This window comes from Rhamphochromis longiceps, linkage group LG10 (assembly GCF_057381845.1).
Source record: "Rhamphochromis longiceps isolate RC_006_pf linkage group LG10, R_longiceps_female_GT1.1, whole genome shotgun sequence".
Taxonomy (NCBI): Eukaryota; Metazoa; Chordata; class Actinopteri; order Cichliformes; family Cichlidae; genus Rhamphochromis; species Rhamphochromis longiceps.
The window spans coordinates 5971887-5992547 of NC_140566.1; the positions used below are offsets into that span (position 1 = coordinate 5971887).

Consider the following 20661-nt stretch of genomic DNA (forward strand, 5'->3'; position numbering starts at 1 on the left):
TATTTTTTGTACATATGCATATTTAGATTGTAAAAATACATTCGGAAATGTATCATAATTCTCATAACGTCTGTTATGTGAGAGAATGATCTGTTAAAGTCAAATGTAATACTATGGAAAAATATATAAAATGATCGAAAATTAATGAGAATAACCAATCATTAAAGGAGTATTTGAATTATGATTTTGCTGAAAATTTCATGTCACCTAGGTCTGATTCAATAATTCAGAGGTAACAAGTGAAAATATAATTAATAGGAATAAAAACTTAAAAAAACATATTGTGGCGAGTGAACAGCTAGTTCTCTCCCAACATGCGTCGGGACATGTGCTGATGTTTAGATGTTCTTGTTTTATTGTTTATGGTTACGTTACTTTAAACTGTTATCTTGAATGTTGTGTTTACGCCGTGGTGCAGCGTCACTGATAGTTGTTGTTTTGTAGAGAGAGTGCTGTACCATGAGCGACTTCTGTTGTGCTGTTGTTGAACCTTGAGGCACATTGTAGCACCAGCAAGTGTTTTAATAAGCAGCTCCCCCTACCAGCTTGGGGTTAAATAACAAGCTCAATCTCTCTCTGTGAGCTTCTTTGTTAAGATTTCTCTGCATGCCACAATGTAAGACATTGCACGGACACGCTGTGCTAATTATATATTTTGAAAAAGAAATGTAGAGGTAGGAATTGCAATTAATATAAATAACATGACACTAAGCATCGGCCAATGAATGTGAACTAAGAACAAGGTCGTGGGTAACGCTGCGACCGTAGGAAAAAAACCCTAATATGAAGGTTTTTTACTGTGAATTTTACAGTAATGTTCTGTTCTTCTAGAATATCATTAAAGTTACGTAAATAGACTTTGACTTCACATTTTGAATGTAAATTAACGTTAAATCACTGTAATGTAATACAACATAATTGTCATGATTATTAAATGTATCTGTCTGTACATATGCATATTTCGATTGTTAAAATACATTCAAATGTAATGCTATGGAAAAGTATATAACATGATCCCTATAAGCTTGTGTTACATCACATAAGTATTATTATCGTTGCTAGTTAGGCCGTTCGTGGCTCAAGAGTTGGCAGTTCGCCTTGTGATCCGAAGGTTGTTGGTTCGCACCCCGGCTCGGACACTCGTTGTGTCCGTGGTCAAGACTCTTCGCCTACTAGTGATGGCCGATGGTGCGATATGGCAGCCTCGCCTCTGTCAGTCTGTCCCAGGGCATGCAATCCATTATTATTTAAACCAAATGTTAACTGTATATTTCTGTACATTTACGTATTATGATTCATATTGCCACATTCAGTGACCTTGTTTATAGGTAATTTCATTGTTTGATCACGTTAAAATGTTCCTTATTTAATGTCTAAAAGCACTTGGAAAAGGCAGAATCCCATGTAAAATTAGCGCAACAAACTCTATTTTCATTACTGAAAATGACCGTATTTTTATGGGACAGTTATTTTCTGTTATTTTACGGTCGTATTTTTGGCGCCCCAGCTGCCAGAATATTACCGTTTTTTTAAGATGTTTTTTTTTCCCTATTTATAGATGATTTCATTGTTTAATCACATTAACATGTTCCTAATTTAATGTTTAGTGGCACTTGAAAAAGGCGAGATCCCATGTCAAATTAGCGCAACTAATTGTATTTTCATTACTGGAAATAACCGTATTTTTATGCGGGAGTTATTTTCTGTAATTATACGGTCGTATTTTGGCACCCCAGCTGCCGGAATATCACCGTTTTTTCAAGATGCTTTTTCTAACAGTGTAGAGTTAAATATTCCTACATTTACATACATACAGATGAACTATTTAATACCAATGAAACTGATCAATTGGCAGAATTGGTGGCCCCACTCACTGGATAACCACAGTGTTTGCTGAAGAGAATCCCACTTTTAAAAAATACACTTACCAAAGTAATTTCCTGTTAATGAAACTTTGTCTAAATGACCCAGAACACTGGTATTTTTGTTTGTTTGTAAATGAAAGAGGTAATTGTTTACTGATGAAGCTGTTTCTGAAAGCTTCTGTGCTGTAAGCATAACTAAATACTGCCAGATCATTTTGCTCTCCATTAGTCTTATCTCTTTGTCCTAGCACGCTCCAAAACCTTATTAGGCTTTTCCCCTAAGGTAACTGTTGAAACGCCATCTCAAAGCCATCATTTACATGGCATAGATCCTAGATGTGGTTTACTCCAAATAAGGTGTGTTGCATAAGCATTTGCCTCCTATTTAGTGCCACTGAAATAACTGAAAAGAAAATATTGAAGGGATCAAATGCATTCACTTGTATTTTCAAAGAATAAACATGCAAGGACTAGAGTGAAAAAAAAAACACACAGTAATGCACACTGAGTCCTTGTTGATACCATTCATATTTTCAAGGTTCTCACAAAAGCTGTATACAGGGGGATTTGGCTTTGACCTTAAAGCAGCTTTTGTGTCCATTACTTGTAGTCAGAAGATGCTAAAATTGTTGGAATATTGATAGACTGGAATGAAAAAGAAAATGTTTTTGTTCTTTTTGTTTTTTTTTTGTTGTTGTTTTTTTTAACTGAACCCTCTGTTAAGTAAAAATGTTTCATGTCAGGGCAGCGTATTTGAACTCATATTTTTAATTCAGCCATCCTCACAATAATGCCATCAGAGGTCAGAGGAAGCCTAGATAATGTATCAGCATACTTACTGAACATGCATGTTCGGAGCACACACAATATTGCACCTATTGATAACACAGAATGTCTGGGCATTTAGATCTGTTAAAGGTACCAGCATCTTTAATAATTCAGTCCTTATCTCTTGTCTACACCAACTGACTTTGCAAGACATCACGTAGCATTATCAGGTAAAAAACTTGAAGGACCTGGATCAGATCAGAGTAAAAAAAACAAAACACTTTGTGAGAGCAAAGAAAGCAGCAGCCTTAAATTTTAAAGTCTGGCTACAGACAAACTGCCTTTTGTTTTGCATGCTGTGACTGCAGCAAACATATCTGATTCTAGCTGTCTGATTAGTCAAGACTGTGGCAGATGTAGTTATCTGAGATCAAAGTTGAAATCATGTGTAGCGCTGCATGCCAGGAGAACTTAAGCTTCTACACAGTTTAAAGCAAACCTGAAACAAGAAGCAATTTAATTAAAAAAATAAAGAGAAGAGAAAACAGCAGAAGGAATGTCTACCTTCAAAGAGAAAACCCAGTAAGCCCTCCATTTCAGCCAATTACATTACAAAGCAAACCAGATTTTACCAGTAACAATGATGCCCTACAGTGAAAAATGAAGCAAATTCATAAAAGTAATGGCAGACTTAATAGTGATTTAAAAGCCACCTTTGTCTTCTGAAATGAACATATACATAGTATGTATAGTTATTGAAAAGTACAGAAAAGCCCAAATGAAACACAAATGTAAGGGAAGGCAAGTTCAAATTATTACCTCTAAAATAGAGTACTAAAAGTCAAGACATTGTTTTTGTACAGAATTCCACTGCATTTTTTTATTCTCTTAGAACTGATCAGAAAGCTGCGTTCTGGTTCATAAGGCTCAGCTGTGAAACAAAAGTAATCATAAATAATGTTAAAATGTATTCTAAAATTCTTGTTTACTGGGACTTGATGTTTAGAAAGGCTGTAAAAGATTATGGATACTACCACACACAACTACATTTCAAACTGTTTCCCAAAATTTTGCTGGACCAACCACAGAATGTCACTCTTTCAAGGATATGTTGTGCAATGTTACAACTGTGTGCCAGAAGGATCTAAACTACTGCAGATGACTGAATCCATTGAATGGATGCTCTTTATTCAGTCTCTCCATGTTTTTGCATGGGTATTAACTAGCTTTGGTATGAGGCCCGTCCATTGTCTGCTCGCTCTGCCCATCCTTGCATGATATGAATGAAGATTAGTATGGATAGTCTGAATGAACCACCCAGGGTCTGGTGTTAATATGTTGCAGCAGGAAATTATATGATGTCACTGCATGTATAAGTAAACTAAATGAAACACAATGCAAGAGTTGAATTCAATATGGCTAAAGCCGGTTGTAAAAGATGTTGAATGAAGGACAAAGGCAGCCTGTTAAAATCAATATGTCCACTTCCTGTTTTAGTGCATGCACAGTTTTTCAAGGCCACACAACTGAGCATTCTTTTTATCTTCTGTTCTCCCTCTATGTTTGTGTGATACACCAAGAATGATTCATGTGGGATATCCAACAAACAATGCCATTATAATTTGTCATTTCTGCATGCTTGGCTCTCTCACTTGTGGTGGAGATTTGGCAAGGTCATCGGATTCACCTGACCTGCTGTAAGGCAGCACAATGAGGGGCAAAAGGATAATACACATGACACGGATTGAAATGGATTGCAGTCTTATATTCCCAGAACAGTACTCCAACAAGCTGATAGCTGACTGCACATAGCAGCCACTCCTCATCGCTTCTGTTTTCTTATTAAACCCGCTGTATCCTCGCTGTGCAAAGCAGTGTGGAAACAGAAGCCACAATGGTGTTAGAGCAATGCCATGTGACCAAATGAAGCTCTAATCAAACAAAGAAGTATCTGTGAACAAGTGCTTGAGCTTACAACCACCCTGTACTCTTGACTCTAATTAAGACCACATTTTGCTGAGGTCAGGGAGGGGTTTTAATTTAAAAACCATTAAGTTGTGCGCATAGTCAGGACTTGTGTGGCATCAAAAGCAACTATCATTTTAATTAAGTCTTATCTTTACCCAATTTCTCTGGCACAAGACATCGTCATAAATTCTAAATAACAACTTTAAATAAAATGAACGTAACAAAAGGTACTGACTTGTGAACTCAGCAGTAATTTGTGTTGGGGTGGAAAATTCTGGAAACTGAAACAGCATTTACCTATCGCCTAGAAATGGTAACAAATGGGATATACAGGACATTGTGGACTATATATTTCATGGTTAATGACATTGTGCTGAAGTTTTTGTTCTCAATCATAAAATTGGTTAATAAAGTCTTCAAAAAGCATTGCTTTATGCTACATGATTGTCTTTTGGGCAATAGACAATATTGTAGGAATATTTGTATTGTCAAGTAGGCTGTGTGTGTGAAAAGTCTGATGAACAGAAGAACCCATTGCTGCTTTCACACTTGCGCAAGCATTTGATACTAGACAGGAACAACATCATGTGTTACTTGTATCTTGAGTGATGACACTCAGTGCTTTCAGTGCATTGTCATTTGTTGCCTTCTATCCAATATCTTAACAGCATCCCAAATTGATGTTGAGGTAAAGAAATTATCTTGTTCAATCTTCTTATGAGACTCAAAAGCTGTCATAGTAATCGTGAGAGCTTCTGTTAGGTACACAGCAAAGTGCCACTTTCATCCCTAGTGGCCTGCAACCCCTCCATGCATACAGATGGGGAGCGGAGAAAAGAGCAAGAGCACATTAGTAAACAAAGCCAATGTGGCTCAGTGAAGTTCAGCTTCTCATTAATGTTAACACTTTCCTCTAAAAGTGCACTATACAGAATATTCTTAAAATACTGACCATAACATAACACACAGTGGCTTGTCTTGATCCTATTTATTGCTATCATAGTCTTAGCCCAATTTGACTCAGCCTTTAACATCAATCTCCAATTGGTATGGAATCCAGTGGCCACTTGCCAAATGCCTCATTCATTGTTTTCTTTGTTTCATTCTTTAACTGCTTGTTCTTCAACATGTTTGACAGGATGTGTGTATATTAAAAATATGTTTCTTGACAGTAATACATTTTTATTCTGTGAAGTTGTATTGTGGTTAGACTGGACATTAATTAATTAATCAATTTGCTATTCCATCTTAAGTACAAAGAGGTATTATATGTTGATATGGGAGAGCACCAACTGCTTGGCATGCTACCTTGGGGGATATTTATCCAGAACTCATGCATAGAAGTCTTTAGCATATTATAGCTGTTAATTCTTCATATTCTGTTGATAGATTTTTTATTTCAACATTTTAAACTGTTGAACTAAGACCTTTATATATTTTACATTAAAGAAACGCCCTGCAGCCTTTAAAAGTGGTTAACATTAATTTAAAATGATTCACTACTGGATTTTTGTAAAAATCTACAAGTTATTGATGCTTCTTTTAATTAAAGACATCAGTGTAAATCATTACAGGTAGAGGTCAGTATGACATTTTAAAATGTCAATTTTGATGGTTCTAGACTTTGAAGTAAGACTTTGAATGAATGAATTGTCAGCATTTCATAAATTCTCGTATGAAATATAAAGGTGAAAGACATTCTGATCAACTGACTCTATTTCACAGGGTTTAACTGGTGACTGGCTATTTATCAGAGCACATAGTCACGTGATTACTGTTTTAATGGAAAGTCAGAAGTATCCAACCTCAATTTATGGTTTTCACATTCTACTCCATAATAATAATAATAATAATAATAATAATAATAATAATAATAATAATAACAGATTTGCACACACAGCGCAAATCTGTGTGTGTAAATATAAGGAATTTATATTTACAGCAGATTAACACAAAGTTGTTGTTTTTTGTTGGTTCCTTTTTTTTGGGGGGGGGGGGGGGGGTAATTGTGAAATACAGGACCCATTTGATGGAATTCATATTAAGAATAACATTTTTGAGGATGATAATTTTTTTTCTTACAGCACCATTCTATTCATTTGAAGTTGTCCTTGACCCGAAAAAACAGAGAAACAGTAATCTCATTTGAGAACACTTGGTCACTTGAATCATCAAACCCTACGTCAACAAAAATCATGCCTCAAGCACTTCTTACCGTGGGAGGAGGGGCAAATGTGAAGCTCCGAAGTAATCATAAATCGTACTCTGATGGGAACAGTTTGAATGAAATGACTGTGAAATTGACCAATTTCGTTTTTGGTTTTTTTGTTGCCTGTCCCATCTTATACCAATGAAAGCTAAGATTGTAATATCATTTTAAATGCCTGTTTCCTTCCTGTGGTAATCAGTCCCCTAAGAAATAATTATTTTCATCTGACCAAATAAAAGTGTCCTCTATATACGCCCCTGAAAGATGCACGGTGGTTCCTGAATCCGTTTGTCTATTAACTGTATGAATATGCGAGCCCTGCAGGCTGCAGACCATATGCTCCACATAATACATGCAAGTGATGCTACCTGGCGATTAGAGAGAAAGAGAGAGAGAGTACTCCAGGAGCTAAACAAGAGAGAAGATATTAGAGCGAATTCAGCCTTTTGTTTGAGTATTTGCAGCTTTAAATATTGTCCCCCGTGCAGCACCAAGGAAAGAAAACACCGAGGGAGAGGAGGAAAAAATATATAGGGAGTCTTGGCTGATGCATCTGTGCAAGAGCATCCATTTCACGGCGATTACAGTTCGAACCTGAGGAGACGGTGCGCATTTCTTTGAGAAACACGGTGCTTTTCTCTCTCCTCCGAAGTCATTTTCCTAGAGCGGCTGGCGGACGCAAAGACACGGTTACGGGATTTCATAACGAGGCTTTTCGTTTGAAGCAAAAGCAGGTCGAGCGCAGTTCCAGCAGGCTATACTGCGTCTTGTTTGTGGAGTGGAATTTTGCGGTCCCTAGCTCAAAACGCAAAGGGGAATATCAGACATTCAAGTTCCCTTGGAAGTTGCGCAGTGATATAAAAACATGGGAATTTGTGGTTATCTGGCGGTGTCTGGGAAATGCCTTGTCGTCATCGGACTTAAATTGTTATTCCTTGTACCTGCAGGAGTTCCAGCTAGAAGCGGGGATTCTGTATTAAAAGACAACATCACCGTCAGACAGGGAGACAGCGCCGTCTTAAAGTAAGTCTCGGATTATATTTCATTGTCACATCACTAATATGATTTCCTCTTGTGCAGCACGGGAACTGATTCCGTCTTTATAGCTTCTATGTCTTGGTCCGAACAGCTAATCAAGCCCGGTACTACATGAGTTACTAAAGGTCACCATAACCTATATAAGAACGCACTAGTGCTTGTTTGTTTTAAAGGTGCACATGCAGAAGATAAGTTATAGCATGCCTAACTCGGTGTTTAGCCCATTCTGCTCATTGCCCTTGAATGTTATTGATCTTACTGGTTAATGTCTTGTTGAGGATGCACAGAGCTGAGGTGCTCAAATTGAAAATTAGGAGGGGTTGCGTACCCTACTATTGATTTGCTCATGTGATACAAATACAAATGCAATTATGACTTATTTTCATTTTATTCATACTCTTTGTGAAAAGCTATGTGTTGTTTTCATCTTTTAAGAACTTTGAGTGGTTAACAGTGTTCTTATCAGATTTAACACTTGTATATTTGAATCTGTGTTCTATTATAGCACTCCAGCATATGATTTAACTATGTGTCAATGTTGCATTTTATGATATTTTATTTTTTCTCATCTCCCCACTCTGCACTGTGAGATTATTTTGTTTGAGTGTTGCTGGCTTGCTGTTCATTTTGTTTCAGAATAAAGCAGGTGCGGTGTTAGAAATTCAGAATCCCTGTGAAAGAATGACAGATAGGGTACGGTACATTTGCCTACCCACATGAATACATACATAAATACACACCAATATGTAAAAATAAATGATATGTATTTATTAGATTTTATAGATTGGTGACATATGTAGAGAAACACATTAATCCAGTAGCTTTGTTTTCTGACATTGTTTGGATCAATAGTTTTTAAACTTTCACACATTGTTAACAATTAAAAATAATTAATATGGATCTTTTTCTTATGTGAGAGTCACTTGTGAATCATACTTAAGTAGACAATTTAGAATTTCATTATCTCTGCCAAAAATTGGTCTGTTCTGAAAAGATAAATAAAAGCAAGCAAGTCACTCATGTTTCAACTCCAATGGCTCTTTTACTTACCTGTGAAGCACGCCACTTTGCTGGAGAAACCACTGCCTACAAGCTTTAAGAGCTCATCTTTATCAGACTGCGATGAAACATTTCTATGTTAAAAGGGGTGGTCAATTCCATAATTATAAGGGAGCCTTCATGCTCTTTGGATGGGATTATGAGTGATTTGATGAGGATGAAAATATTGCAAATTATATACTATGGTTGTCATATTGACTTGACATTGACTTAATTTACATCATTTCCTCTGGGATTTACAAAGTTTACGCAGTAAATAGTGTGTATTTGTATAGCGCTTTACTTGGTCCTAAGGACCCCAAAGCGCTTTACACTATACACAATCATCCACCCATTCACACACTGGTGATGGCAAGCTACATTGTAGCCACAACTGCCCTGGGGCGCACTGGCAGAGGCGAGGCTGCTGGACACTGGCGCCACCGGGCCCTCTGACCACCACCAGTAGGCAACGGGTGAAATGTCTTGCCTAAGGACACAACGACCGAGACTGTCGATCGGACTGCCGATTACAAGACGAACGCCCAACTCTTGAGCCACGATCGCCCTGTGGCTTTTAACTTTTGTACTTTTGTACTTTTAACTTTTTACCTACCTGTATCTGGAAATTAGATATTTTTAAATTTAGTTTGAATGAGGATGAAATTGTAATAAATACAGAAAATGAAATGCTGAAAGTTTGTGACAGTAAGCACATGAAAATAATGTAATCCGTAAATGTGAAGAAGGAAGCATATGAAGAAAAATGTTTCTGCTGCAGATGTAAGTATAATTCACAAGCAACTCAATAGACACAAACTTCTGTGGCTATGTAATTATGTAGTAAAATTCTTATGTTTATATGTTGTGGCTCAGTACCTTTGGTTGTCAGAGTAGGGCAATAGAGTTCAAATGACTCTAGGCTGCCTGACATGAGGTACTTGGACTAGAATTACTGTAATGTCTTTTGGACGCTATAGTATGTGGAAGGTCATCATGTGTCATACACTGGTTGCACCCCTATGTAGTCCAAGATGGAACTCTGCCTAGTCTTCATCTTTTCTCCCCTGTTCTACTCTGGTAATCTTTTAGTCATTTCTAGCCTGTATAAATGATTAATAGAACTTGTTAGGTAGCCTGTTGGATTAACTAAAACCAGCCATTTCATACTCCTCACGCTGAATGGTGACTGGCTGAAATCCACTAGCTCCTTTGTCATGCTGATGTCAAGCTGCAAAAGGTTGTGACTGTAGCAGATGTTAGGTTTTTGGCTCCTTAATATTCTCCTTTTCCTATCCTAACATGTACACCCCACAGCAGAGAAGTCATCAAAGAACCTGTTGCACTGCCATGACCCCAAGTTCAATCTTTAAAAGAGAGGTTTAGAAATTGAACCAAAAGCTGACAATAGAGTAACCCTGTGCTGCGCCACAGTGTATCCAATACGCTGCCCTTGAGCAAGATGAGCTGTCAGTGAGCTAGTCAGTCCATAATGTAGGAAACCATGCCATCCACATGCATTGCTTTGAGCTTTCCCCCAAGCAGGGGCCACTGGATGATGATGAGGCCTGTGGAGCTGCTATGCGATGGCATTGTCCATGTCCACATTTGACAGCTACATGCCTAGAGCACCCTGCAAGGCTGATGCTGTGAGCCCCCTCTGCCTTGCCTGTGATGAGCCTCATCAACCAAATGGCAAAGATGCAGAAGCTTGGAAGGACAGCAGGTGTTGAGATTTGGACTTAGAGAGGTGGACCAGGGGCAGCAAGTTTTGGACTGGAGGCAGAGGATGAGGGCAGCTGTGGAGCTGACCTCTGATTTGATTGTTTCATTTGACATGAATGGCAACACTGTCTGTGTATTTATTAAACAGTCATTTAATAAGATTAAAACACTGCTACAATTATATTCTAATAACACATATTTGCAAATAAATTATAGCACTGAGAAACTGCATATTTGGGGAAATGCATTATTGCTTGGAAGGCAGCCATGATCTCATTTGTTGCATTTTCCTGACAGTAAATTTCTTCAGGTTATCAAAGTTGTCCTAAAACAAGAAATTCAAACAATGATACATTCCAAGCTGAACCAGAAAGTGTTTCTATCTCACATCAGGAATCAAATATAGTGATGCGAGCCAAGTGACAGCAGCAGGTTGTCAAGAGTTAAAAGCTTTTATTCCAGGGAAAGTACAGCATTAATGTGATTCTGGCAATACATTTTAAATGAACGATTGCTGCTTCCGAGCTGTAGGTAGAAGAATTCCTCAAAGGTTATTTTGCTTCGACTAAGCTTTAATATTAAGACAGTCAAGGGCAACACAAAGCAGTATCATTCTGACATAAAGAAAGCCACTGCCAGCGGGAACTTCAGAAGATGTGAGCAGCAGAATAATTAGCATCATTCAGCTCAGCTTTAGAAACAATATGACTTTTTTCCACAAATACACAGATCACCACGAAAAAAATCCCTGGGTTGCACATATTAGAGAAACAAATCAGTTTAAAGCCAGTATGTGTATATTATACAGGTATGACTGTCTTTAAGGTAGAATGTGCAGCTGCGGGTAATCCCAGCATTTTTGCACAAGCATTTCTCTTTTCTTTCTGAATAATAAATACTGTGTTGTCAAAAGGTATTTACCCCCTACTCTGATTTCTTTTCTTTGTTTTTTGTTTTTTTTAAATTGTCACCCTTACATGTTTCAGATTACCGAACATATTTTCATAATTGGACATAGATGAGTTGAATACATAGAAATTCGGTTTTAAAATGACGATTTCACGCAAACCTACCTGAGCCTATTCAAAGAAGTAATTGTCCCCCAAACCTAATAACTAGTTGTGCTACATCAATGAGTCTTTCATATCAATTTGGCCAACTCGTCTTTGGAGAATTGTTTTCAGTTGAGGCACATTGGAGGGTTTTGAGCATGCATGGCCTGTGTAAGGTCATGCCAGATCATCTAAAGTGGATTTAAGTCTAGACCATTTAAAGCCATCTCTTTTTAGCCAGTCAGAAGTGGTCTTGCTGGTGTGTTTCAGATCATTGTCCAATTGCATAATCCAAGTGGACTTGAGCTTCAGGGCAAAAACTAGGGCCCAGACATTTTTTTTCTGGAATTTCTGGTAGAGAGCAGAATTTATGACTCCATCAACTATAACAAGGTGCCTAGGTCCTAAAGCAACAAAACAGCCCTAGAGCATCACACTACCACCACCACATTTGATTGTTAGAATTATGTTCTTTTTAGAAATTGGACAGAACTTTTCCAAAAACCAAAAACTTTTGACTTGTCACTGCACAGAATATTTACCCCTTTGGAGATCTTGAAGATGTGTATGTTTTTTGGCAAATTTGAAATGAGTCTTTGGGTAAAAATGGCGTACATGGGAGAGTTCCACGCAAAAAACACTCCTGGCGAAAAATAACACAGTCTCCTTTTTGTTAAATCTGAATACTGAGCTAAACTCAGGCAAGCGAGGCTCGCAGTCCTCGGTTCTTTTGTGACTTCCTGAATGAGTTGTCAATATGCTGTTAGAGTAATTTTGTTAGGCTGGCCACTCCTGGGAAGGTTCTCCACTCTTGAAGGTTTTCTTTATTTGTGGATAATGACTCAGTAAAGATTACTGGATTCCCCAAGCTTTAAAATGCATTTGTAACCCTTTCCACACTGACTTTGCTTTTCAACTGATCTTGAGTTTAATTTTTTTTTCTTAATAAATGAAACGATCATTTAAAAACACCCTGTTTAACAAATAAAAAAAAACATGATTTGAGGAAAATTCACATTTTGTGTGTTATTTGCAAAGAAAAAAACAAATTCTCAAAATATAAATGGAAATAAATCTCCAAGGGAGAAAATAATTTTTACAGCACTCTATCTGCTTCTACTTGTTTAGTGAATGACTTGTGGCAATCATTAAGTACCAAGATAAGTGGTTGTGCTGCATATTGCGATGGAGATAGTAGGCAGTAGTACTGTGAAAAATTTGGAACAATATTACCAGTTCTGGAGCCAGAGAGCACTATATTGCACTGCCAGTGGCTCAGTGGACACTGAATAGAGAGTAAAATAGTGTACTAACAATATTTATTTACAATTAACAACCCATCCCTGTGTTTATGCTTATTACGTTCATGGTTGTACTGCATGAATGTACCATATACTTTAAAGCATAATTGTAAAATATGTTGAGTTAGTAGTAAGTTTAGAAAGGTTCTATATAAATGAATATAATTTACAATTTACCTGCTCTATAAAAACATGTACAGAAGGCTTAGTCATACTACCTTCAGGCTAAAGCACCTAACTAGACTTGCTAATGCCCATTGAAATGCCATGGCTAGTGAACTGAGCAGTTTGTAATACATAGCAGGTTTACATATCACCATGCCAGCTGTTGTTTCATGTAAATAATTACTGAAAGTAAAAAACAATAAAGAATTCAAATTACTTTAAATTGAGAGTTTTTGTAATAAATGTGAGGAACACGTGATTTTTATCCACAGCACTCATGCTAAGCTACAATTCTTATCAAATGTTTCTCAAGTTATATTTAGTAGTTGAAAGACACCTCTGTGGCACAAGGTGTCACCATTCAATTATTTTCACCTGCAAGTGAGGAGCTCCACTGGTAGGGCAAGACATGCATGTGATTTACACTATCCTGAACTAGTGAAAACCCAAGGACAACAGAATATGGCTGACATCTGAGTTACTGCTGGTCTTTTATTTAACTGTAGAGTGTTTCACGGCCATTTGGTAGTGTCATTTTGTTTGTATCTTTAACTCTACGTGAGATGTTGCTCTTTGGTGTATTCCCAAAAGTTAATTCTGTTCATCTGGATGTAGCATTTTCAGTGGGATTGTTTTTCCCCCACTGAAAACGCTACATCCAGATGAACAGAATTAACTTTTGGGATCTATTTACCTGGATGATTGAGCATGCATCAAGACACTTTGGTGTATTCTTTGGTGTATATTCAGCTACCCAAATCGAATCACTTCAATGATATGGGAGTTGTCCATATTTAAAGGTTATTCTTTCTCATCTCTGTTTGCACTGGCAGTGATGAGAATACAGTGGAAATGAATGGGTCACGCAGGATGGACCTACCCTGTTTGATAACCACAAACACTCTGCATCATTCATGCCTTTATTTCCTCTGTGTTCTGCGAGTCACTGTTGATATTCATGGCAGTGGCTTTGGGATGCAGTCATCCAGCTGATATTTTATGAGACACTGATTGGAGGTCTGGCTGGAATCTGTTTGAGTAGGTAGGTGGTAAATCCTGTTTTAGATATAACCATTATCCTTGAGGAGAGCTCTGTCTCTAGCTTAAGTCTCATTATCAATGAGGGGTAAACATGAAGTCATTGTTGTTCTGCTTCAGAAACCTCTGAAAATATCAACAGAGAGCTTCTGCTTTCCTTCACTGCCACTGAATATTTCACTGACAGACCATTTGGAATATGGCTCGCTGTGGCACTTCTCCCAGCTCGATAGATGAGCAGCAGAGATGGCTAAAACACTGTGTGGCTGACCCTTGGCACATTCTCTGTTTTAGCATTGTATAGTAGAGTGTGGAGAAATGAATGGTATGATGTCAGGACTGTCTGAACAAAGGTGCAACTTGGGAACTGGCACAACCTTTTTTAAGAAGATGTCATTTGAATTGTCTTTTGTACCAAGTCAGGTTGGGTGACTCACTATATATGTTTACAGTGAGACATTGTTATGTCTGACATCAGGCTGTCTTATGGGGTATTACTACAAAAGCAGTAGTTGGGTTAAACAACTTGTTCTTCCATTGGTACATAAGGTACAAATAACTGTTGTAATAGAAATATAATATTCCAATTGCTCAGTTTTAGACACTATTGCAGACACTTCTTAAAATACATGTTAATTAGGTCTATATAAATACAAATATATTTACTTTTTCTCATGGTTTTTATTTCAGTCCCTTGTCCACAGAGCTTAAGGTTATTTGTGTTGACCTCAGTGTTGTGAAACTATTGACTGAATTTTGGTATGCTTTTTCAGATGGAAATTTCTAACACGTAGTCTACGAACTTTATGTGCTGAAAAATGAACAGGAAATCTGGGATTAAATTAAATGGAAAATCACTATCATTTTTAAGGTCAAGTGTCTAGTAAATTAAACGATTAGTGAGTTTGCATTTTCTGGTATCCAAAGAGGTTTTGCTGGTGCTGTTTTGTGTTTTAGAAATAAAAATGTAATATCTTGAAGTCTTGTAGGTTGGATAATACAGGACATCCATAATATTATTCCATAGACTAAAGAATATAGAGTCAAAGATGACTAAGGGGTAACTAATGTACCAATAGCTGAGAGATTCTTCAATAAGTATAGCTAGTCATAGCTCTAATACTTATTTGATTATTTATTTGATTTCTGCCATAGATATGACTATACAATGATGTTGCATCATAGTATATTTTGTTTACTGCAGTTATATGCTTGCAAAACACATACTGGACACGGATATTATACATTTGTTTTGCAGTGATCACTGCAGTTGTATGAGACTGGGAAAGCTACTCATAATTACTTGTTATCCTCGTCATCCAAGGTGGAAGTGGATCTTAAAGCATTTTTACTGCTAAACAAAGACATCAAGACATGTAGAACTGACCAAAAGAACTCCAGTATATTGAGCAGTCTTCATGTTATTATATGTTTGCACAGTACTTAAAATGCATACTTATTGGGCTGGGAATGTAGTGCACGCAGAATGAAGGGTTGATTTCTAGTAAAAGGTGTATTTGTAATTGTGGCCATAGGCTTATCTGTTATTCAGTAGAAACTATCATGTATTTTGGCAGGCTTTTGCTTATTCCCAAGACAAAACCATTGAGTCACCAATGGAAATCATTGGCCTGGAGAAACATTTGAGGCAAGAAACACTGGAATGCTAAACTTCCTATTCTTTTCCTGCATAAATGAGCCCCATACATTATTCAAAGCAAAGGAACTCCTTGACTGAATAAGTATCCATGGCCCTGTGAAACTACACTATATATGTGTAGGCTTCAATCAGTCATGACTGTTGCGCCATCTAGGAAAAAAGACAGCCAAAGCAACAGTAGCTTAATTGTATAGAATTACTTAAAGCTTGTGCCATTTTTCATAAGAAAGAAATGATTCATGCTACTTAGACCTCTTTGCAGTCCTACAGTGTTTTTTTTTAAGTCAGCAAGTCATATCTCATGATTGTAAATATCATTTAACTACCTCCTGCCTCTCTGTCAACTTCTTGTTTAATGTTCACAAGTTCACAGACATTGACTTAAAACACTGTACTGCACTATGAGTACACTATTAGGAAGATAGTCACAGCTAAAAATGGTATCAGGAATATGAGCGGACAAGGACGTATTAAAATGGAAAGCCTAAGGGTAGGCTAACAAGCATGGAGATGCTAAGCTCTCTCTTCAGCCATTTTGTTTTCTTTCATTCAGTGGAACAAGTGTTAAGTTTGACCTATATGGATTCAGACATATATGGACAGAAAATGCATTGTGTCAGTAAAATACTTTCTAAATCCAGATATATTAATTAGTGATCTTTAATTCTAGTCTTTATACCATTCTCAACACTTAATGGGGTAAATGTCATGTAGATCATGTCATCAAGGTAAAAACCTCTGGATATTGCAGATACTGAGGGTCAAGTTCTGATGTCCCACTCACCAGTAGTCCACCAGGCTTGCATCGTCTTCCTTTATCACAACCTAGGCATCCATCTTGAGGAAGGTTGAGTTGAGTTTCAGCATCCTGTGTTGTCATAAATCACTGAGATAGTCATTAATTTTTAATACCCAGAAACCTATGCGCTGTGTTGCAGTCCAACTAGATTCTCCACTAGTGAGAGCCAGCCACATCCATTACAGCCTGTCTTTGCTGTCCCCACCTTGTGCATGTTTGGGTGCATTTTTCTGATATCATTAATACTCATCAGGAGCACCTTCCATTCATGCCACATTCTGCCAGGCACCTACCTTTTCCATATTGTTTGTAGCACATCTCTCTTACTCATCAATTGAAGCAAGCATTGAGGAAAAGTAATATAATACTGTATGATGTATACATTTATGTATGAAAGTGTGGTGCATAAGAGTATTTTTTTCTGTGTGAGAAAATTCCTACATCATCAGGTTTAAGTCCAGTGGCACAATTTACCTGAATATCTTATTACTTTAAGAAAGTTCAGTTACCTCCACTTCTTGTCGCTTTTCCAAAATTCCAAATGTTGGAATTTTTGATTATGATCTATTTGCTGTTTTTCCAATCACAAAAGCAGCTTTTTATGAAAAAAAAAGTGGCCTTGAAATTTAAACAGCAATACTGGTAAGATTTGCAATGCATATAGACAAGGTAACTATAGTACTCATTACATAGAATGCATTTACCACTATTATCTGTTTGTGCATGAGTTTTCTTTCATTTAAAATCTCTTTGAAATCAAAATATCATCATTGAGAGTTTTGTTTATTAGTTTGTCAGTTTTCAAGGAGAACTAAAATGTACTTATGAAATCTCCATGTCTGCCTGTCTTTTTACATGTGTGCAGTGTGAACACAAATAATATATTACATAGGAATACAGTATAGAATGTCAACCTCTAAAGAAGAGGAGAGGTGGTTAGACTTAAGAACACCAAGTTGCATATATTTTCAAAAATAATGAGTAAAATCTGATTCTCTCCAGTTTTAACCTCTTTATGGTTTTAAGACAAGAATTTGATTTAGAAATTTTCTCGATGTGCATATAAGCAAAAGTTGATTATATATTTATTAATGAGGAATGTTACTTGTCCTTTTGTTGTATATTTTTTCTTTTAGGAATGGAATGCTGAAAAAATAGGGCATCCTCTCTAGGGGCAATACAAGTCATATTAGAAAGCTTGCGTATGTGGTGTCAGCCTGTTAATATAAGTGGGCACAGGGTTTGCATTTTGAGAATCTGCTTTTTGCACCTCTGGAAACTTTTTGGTCACAGCAGTCAGAGGCACCTCAGAATTACCGCTCAAGTAGAAACCAAAATGTAAAACCAAAACCAAAATAACTTTTCACTTTGCAGTTATTCCCCAATAGAGGTGATTGTTACTTGTTGCAGCCACGAGCACAACGGAAAAGGATTTTCATCATTCGACATTTATCTGAAGTAATGGCATATAAGCTGATGAACTGTTAATTAATGTAGCTCTTGGAAACTCCAGCATTATATCCTTAGTTCATTCCGCTCAAGATCTCTCCTCCCTCATTGAGACATCTCTGACCATCTGTCACAACAAAGTATTGGCCTCCGGTGACCTGGCAAATCATTTCTAACTCTCCCGTCTCTCCTTGAGTCCTGGATCTCAGCCGTCGGCCCTCTACCAAAACAGATCCCCCTAATGGAGGAATATGCCAGGGAAATGTGCTTCCCATTGATTCTGTTCCCTGGCTAATGCTGCTTCAAGGATAGTGCGGCTCAGCTATACTTAGAATCAAGTATGGGGTTGACATAATATTTTTCAGTTGCCTTCAAAATGCTCAGGGTAGTATAGTGATAAGACTTAACTAATACTACTGGAACAACGTCAGCACAAACCAAGCTACATTCGTCAATTACCAACAGAATGCAGTAAATATGGCTGTAAATGAGCCTTAACTGTCAGCCTTAGCTTATAAGAAGATTTGATGCGAAATGTCACAGATCTTGTCACAGATCTTACACACATCTCAGTAACATGCATGTCAATGCCTGAAAATAACTCCCTTTTGTAAAAAAATATATTGACCAATGCAATCAAAACTAGTCTTTTTTTAATATGTTTTAAGGTAGAACATTCATTTGAGTAGAGGTGAGGCACCGATCTTGGAAAATGCAGGGTCCCTGCAGTGTCCCACTTTAATGCACATAGTGTTTACTGTATGTTTCTGACTTAGGCACTGGAAATCGATAAGTGGCCTTGATTTATTATTACAACCAGATTTCACTGTCTGAAGACAAGGAAGGAAGGAGGGAATTTGTCTCAGTCGGCCAGCTGATGGTGCTCATTAATATGGATAAAAATGACTAGGAGTCATCTGGGAAGAATGTCATACCACATTAGACAAATAAGTGGTTGAAACCACTGGCTGTAATTAATTGATTCGCTTCAGATTGATCCCCTTCCCCCACGTCTTTGGGAATCATGTTCAGAATTTGTGCAATTATGAAATGTTAAATATTCCAAGCAAATGGAATACAGGAATACACACACACACACACACACACACACACACACACACACACACACACACACACACACACACACACACACACACACACGCAGTAACCTCCAAAGCCAATAGCTCTAGCAGATACCAGGAACAACAGCCACGCTCTTTGTCGAGAAAAGCGCAGTCCTAGGAACAGCAAAGATACTCTGCAGGACACCCAAGCATCTGGTAGTGAACCTGAGCTTGGAGGATAAAAACTGCCCCGCAAAGGGTGAGAGAGGAATTTTTTTTTACATATATAGTGAGCACAAGGCCCTGCAGATAATGTTGGGTCCTCGAACCATCTGCATGTTTTGAAAGAAGTTATAATTTAAGGGGTTTTTGTAACTTTAAAAAAGGGAAGGCACGTACTACAAGAAAAAGCTTTTGTGTTTCTGTTCATGGAGTGAAACTGTGGAACAGTCTGAATATGGAATTAAAGCAATGTCCAAACATAAAACAGTTCAAAAAGAGTTATAAAAATATGATCTTCTCGAACTATAAAGAAAGGGAAAACATTGAAATTGAGTGAATGTCTCTATTTAAAGAAATTCATGATGTGATATTATAGTATATCAGAAATCTGTTCACTATTTTTATTACAGATTATATCAGTAAGGAAGCTGACTAAATATTAACTGATTTTAATGTACCTGTATATTGTTTACATGTTTGAAGTAAATTAACAATGAATGAATGAATCAATCAATCATGTTATCTGATTGTTTGATCAGGGTGAACATTGAGACTAGTTGCTTCTCAGAGATTATTTTGTAGAGCGCTCACAGTGCTCATCCTGTTCCTCTTTGCTAAAAGGAGTGCATATTGCTCCTTCTGATGGGTTAAGGGCCTTCTATGGCTTTGTCCAGGTTTCCTAGAAAAACTACGTGTGTCCTAGAATGTAGTCCATGCTCTTGAGACTGTAAATCTTCTGCCAATGGTACATGCCAGTAGGGCTGGGCTATATCATACCTTTCACAGTAATACCGGTGTAATTTTGGGCAACGATAGGAAAATGAAATATCGCAATAGAATATGGGTAAAACGCGCATGCGCAGTGCCTTTGTTTACATACGCACATGGTGGTGACGCAGAATGAGAAGAGCGAAAGTGGATCGTTGAATGATGAACCAGAACTGGTTTGTAAAAATGCTGCAACTTCAGTGGTGTGGAACTGGTTTAGCTTTTGTCCGTCAGATACACAACAAAGCACTATTTTTGGTAGAGCATGCTAGCGGGCCGTCATTATTACAGTGTTGTTTGGAAAATACGTCACACTTAAAATCAGTCCTTTGATTTTTCAGAAAATTGTCAGTGCCCCTTATAATCTCATGTGCCTTACTGTATGTATGAATTCTGGTTGTGTTTACTGACCTCGAAACGATTTTATGTCGTACACGGCGCTCAAAAATCTGTCAAATGTTTTAGTACAACTTTGCTAAGCTACAAACCCGCACCGCTTGATGGATTGTCGGAACATTACGGCTATCGTAGG

At 37.4% G+C, this 20661-nt stretch overlaps 1 protein-coding gene across 1 annotated transcript in view; it reads left to right on the top strand.

The window, feature by feature from the left end:
• The first annotated feature begins 7253 nt into the window (after positions 1 to 7253).
• Positions 7254 to 20661, top strand: part of opcml (opioid binding protein/cell adhesion molecule-like) — a 277043-nt gene continuing 263635 nt past the window's right edge. The window contains exon 1 of the mRNA XM_085419986.1: positions 7254 to 7833. Coding sequence (XP_085276112.1) covers positions 7676 to 7833 — 158 coding nt within the window. The 5' untranslated portion in view covers positions 7254 to 7675. The remainder of the gene's footprint in view (positions 7834 to 20661) is intronic.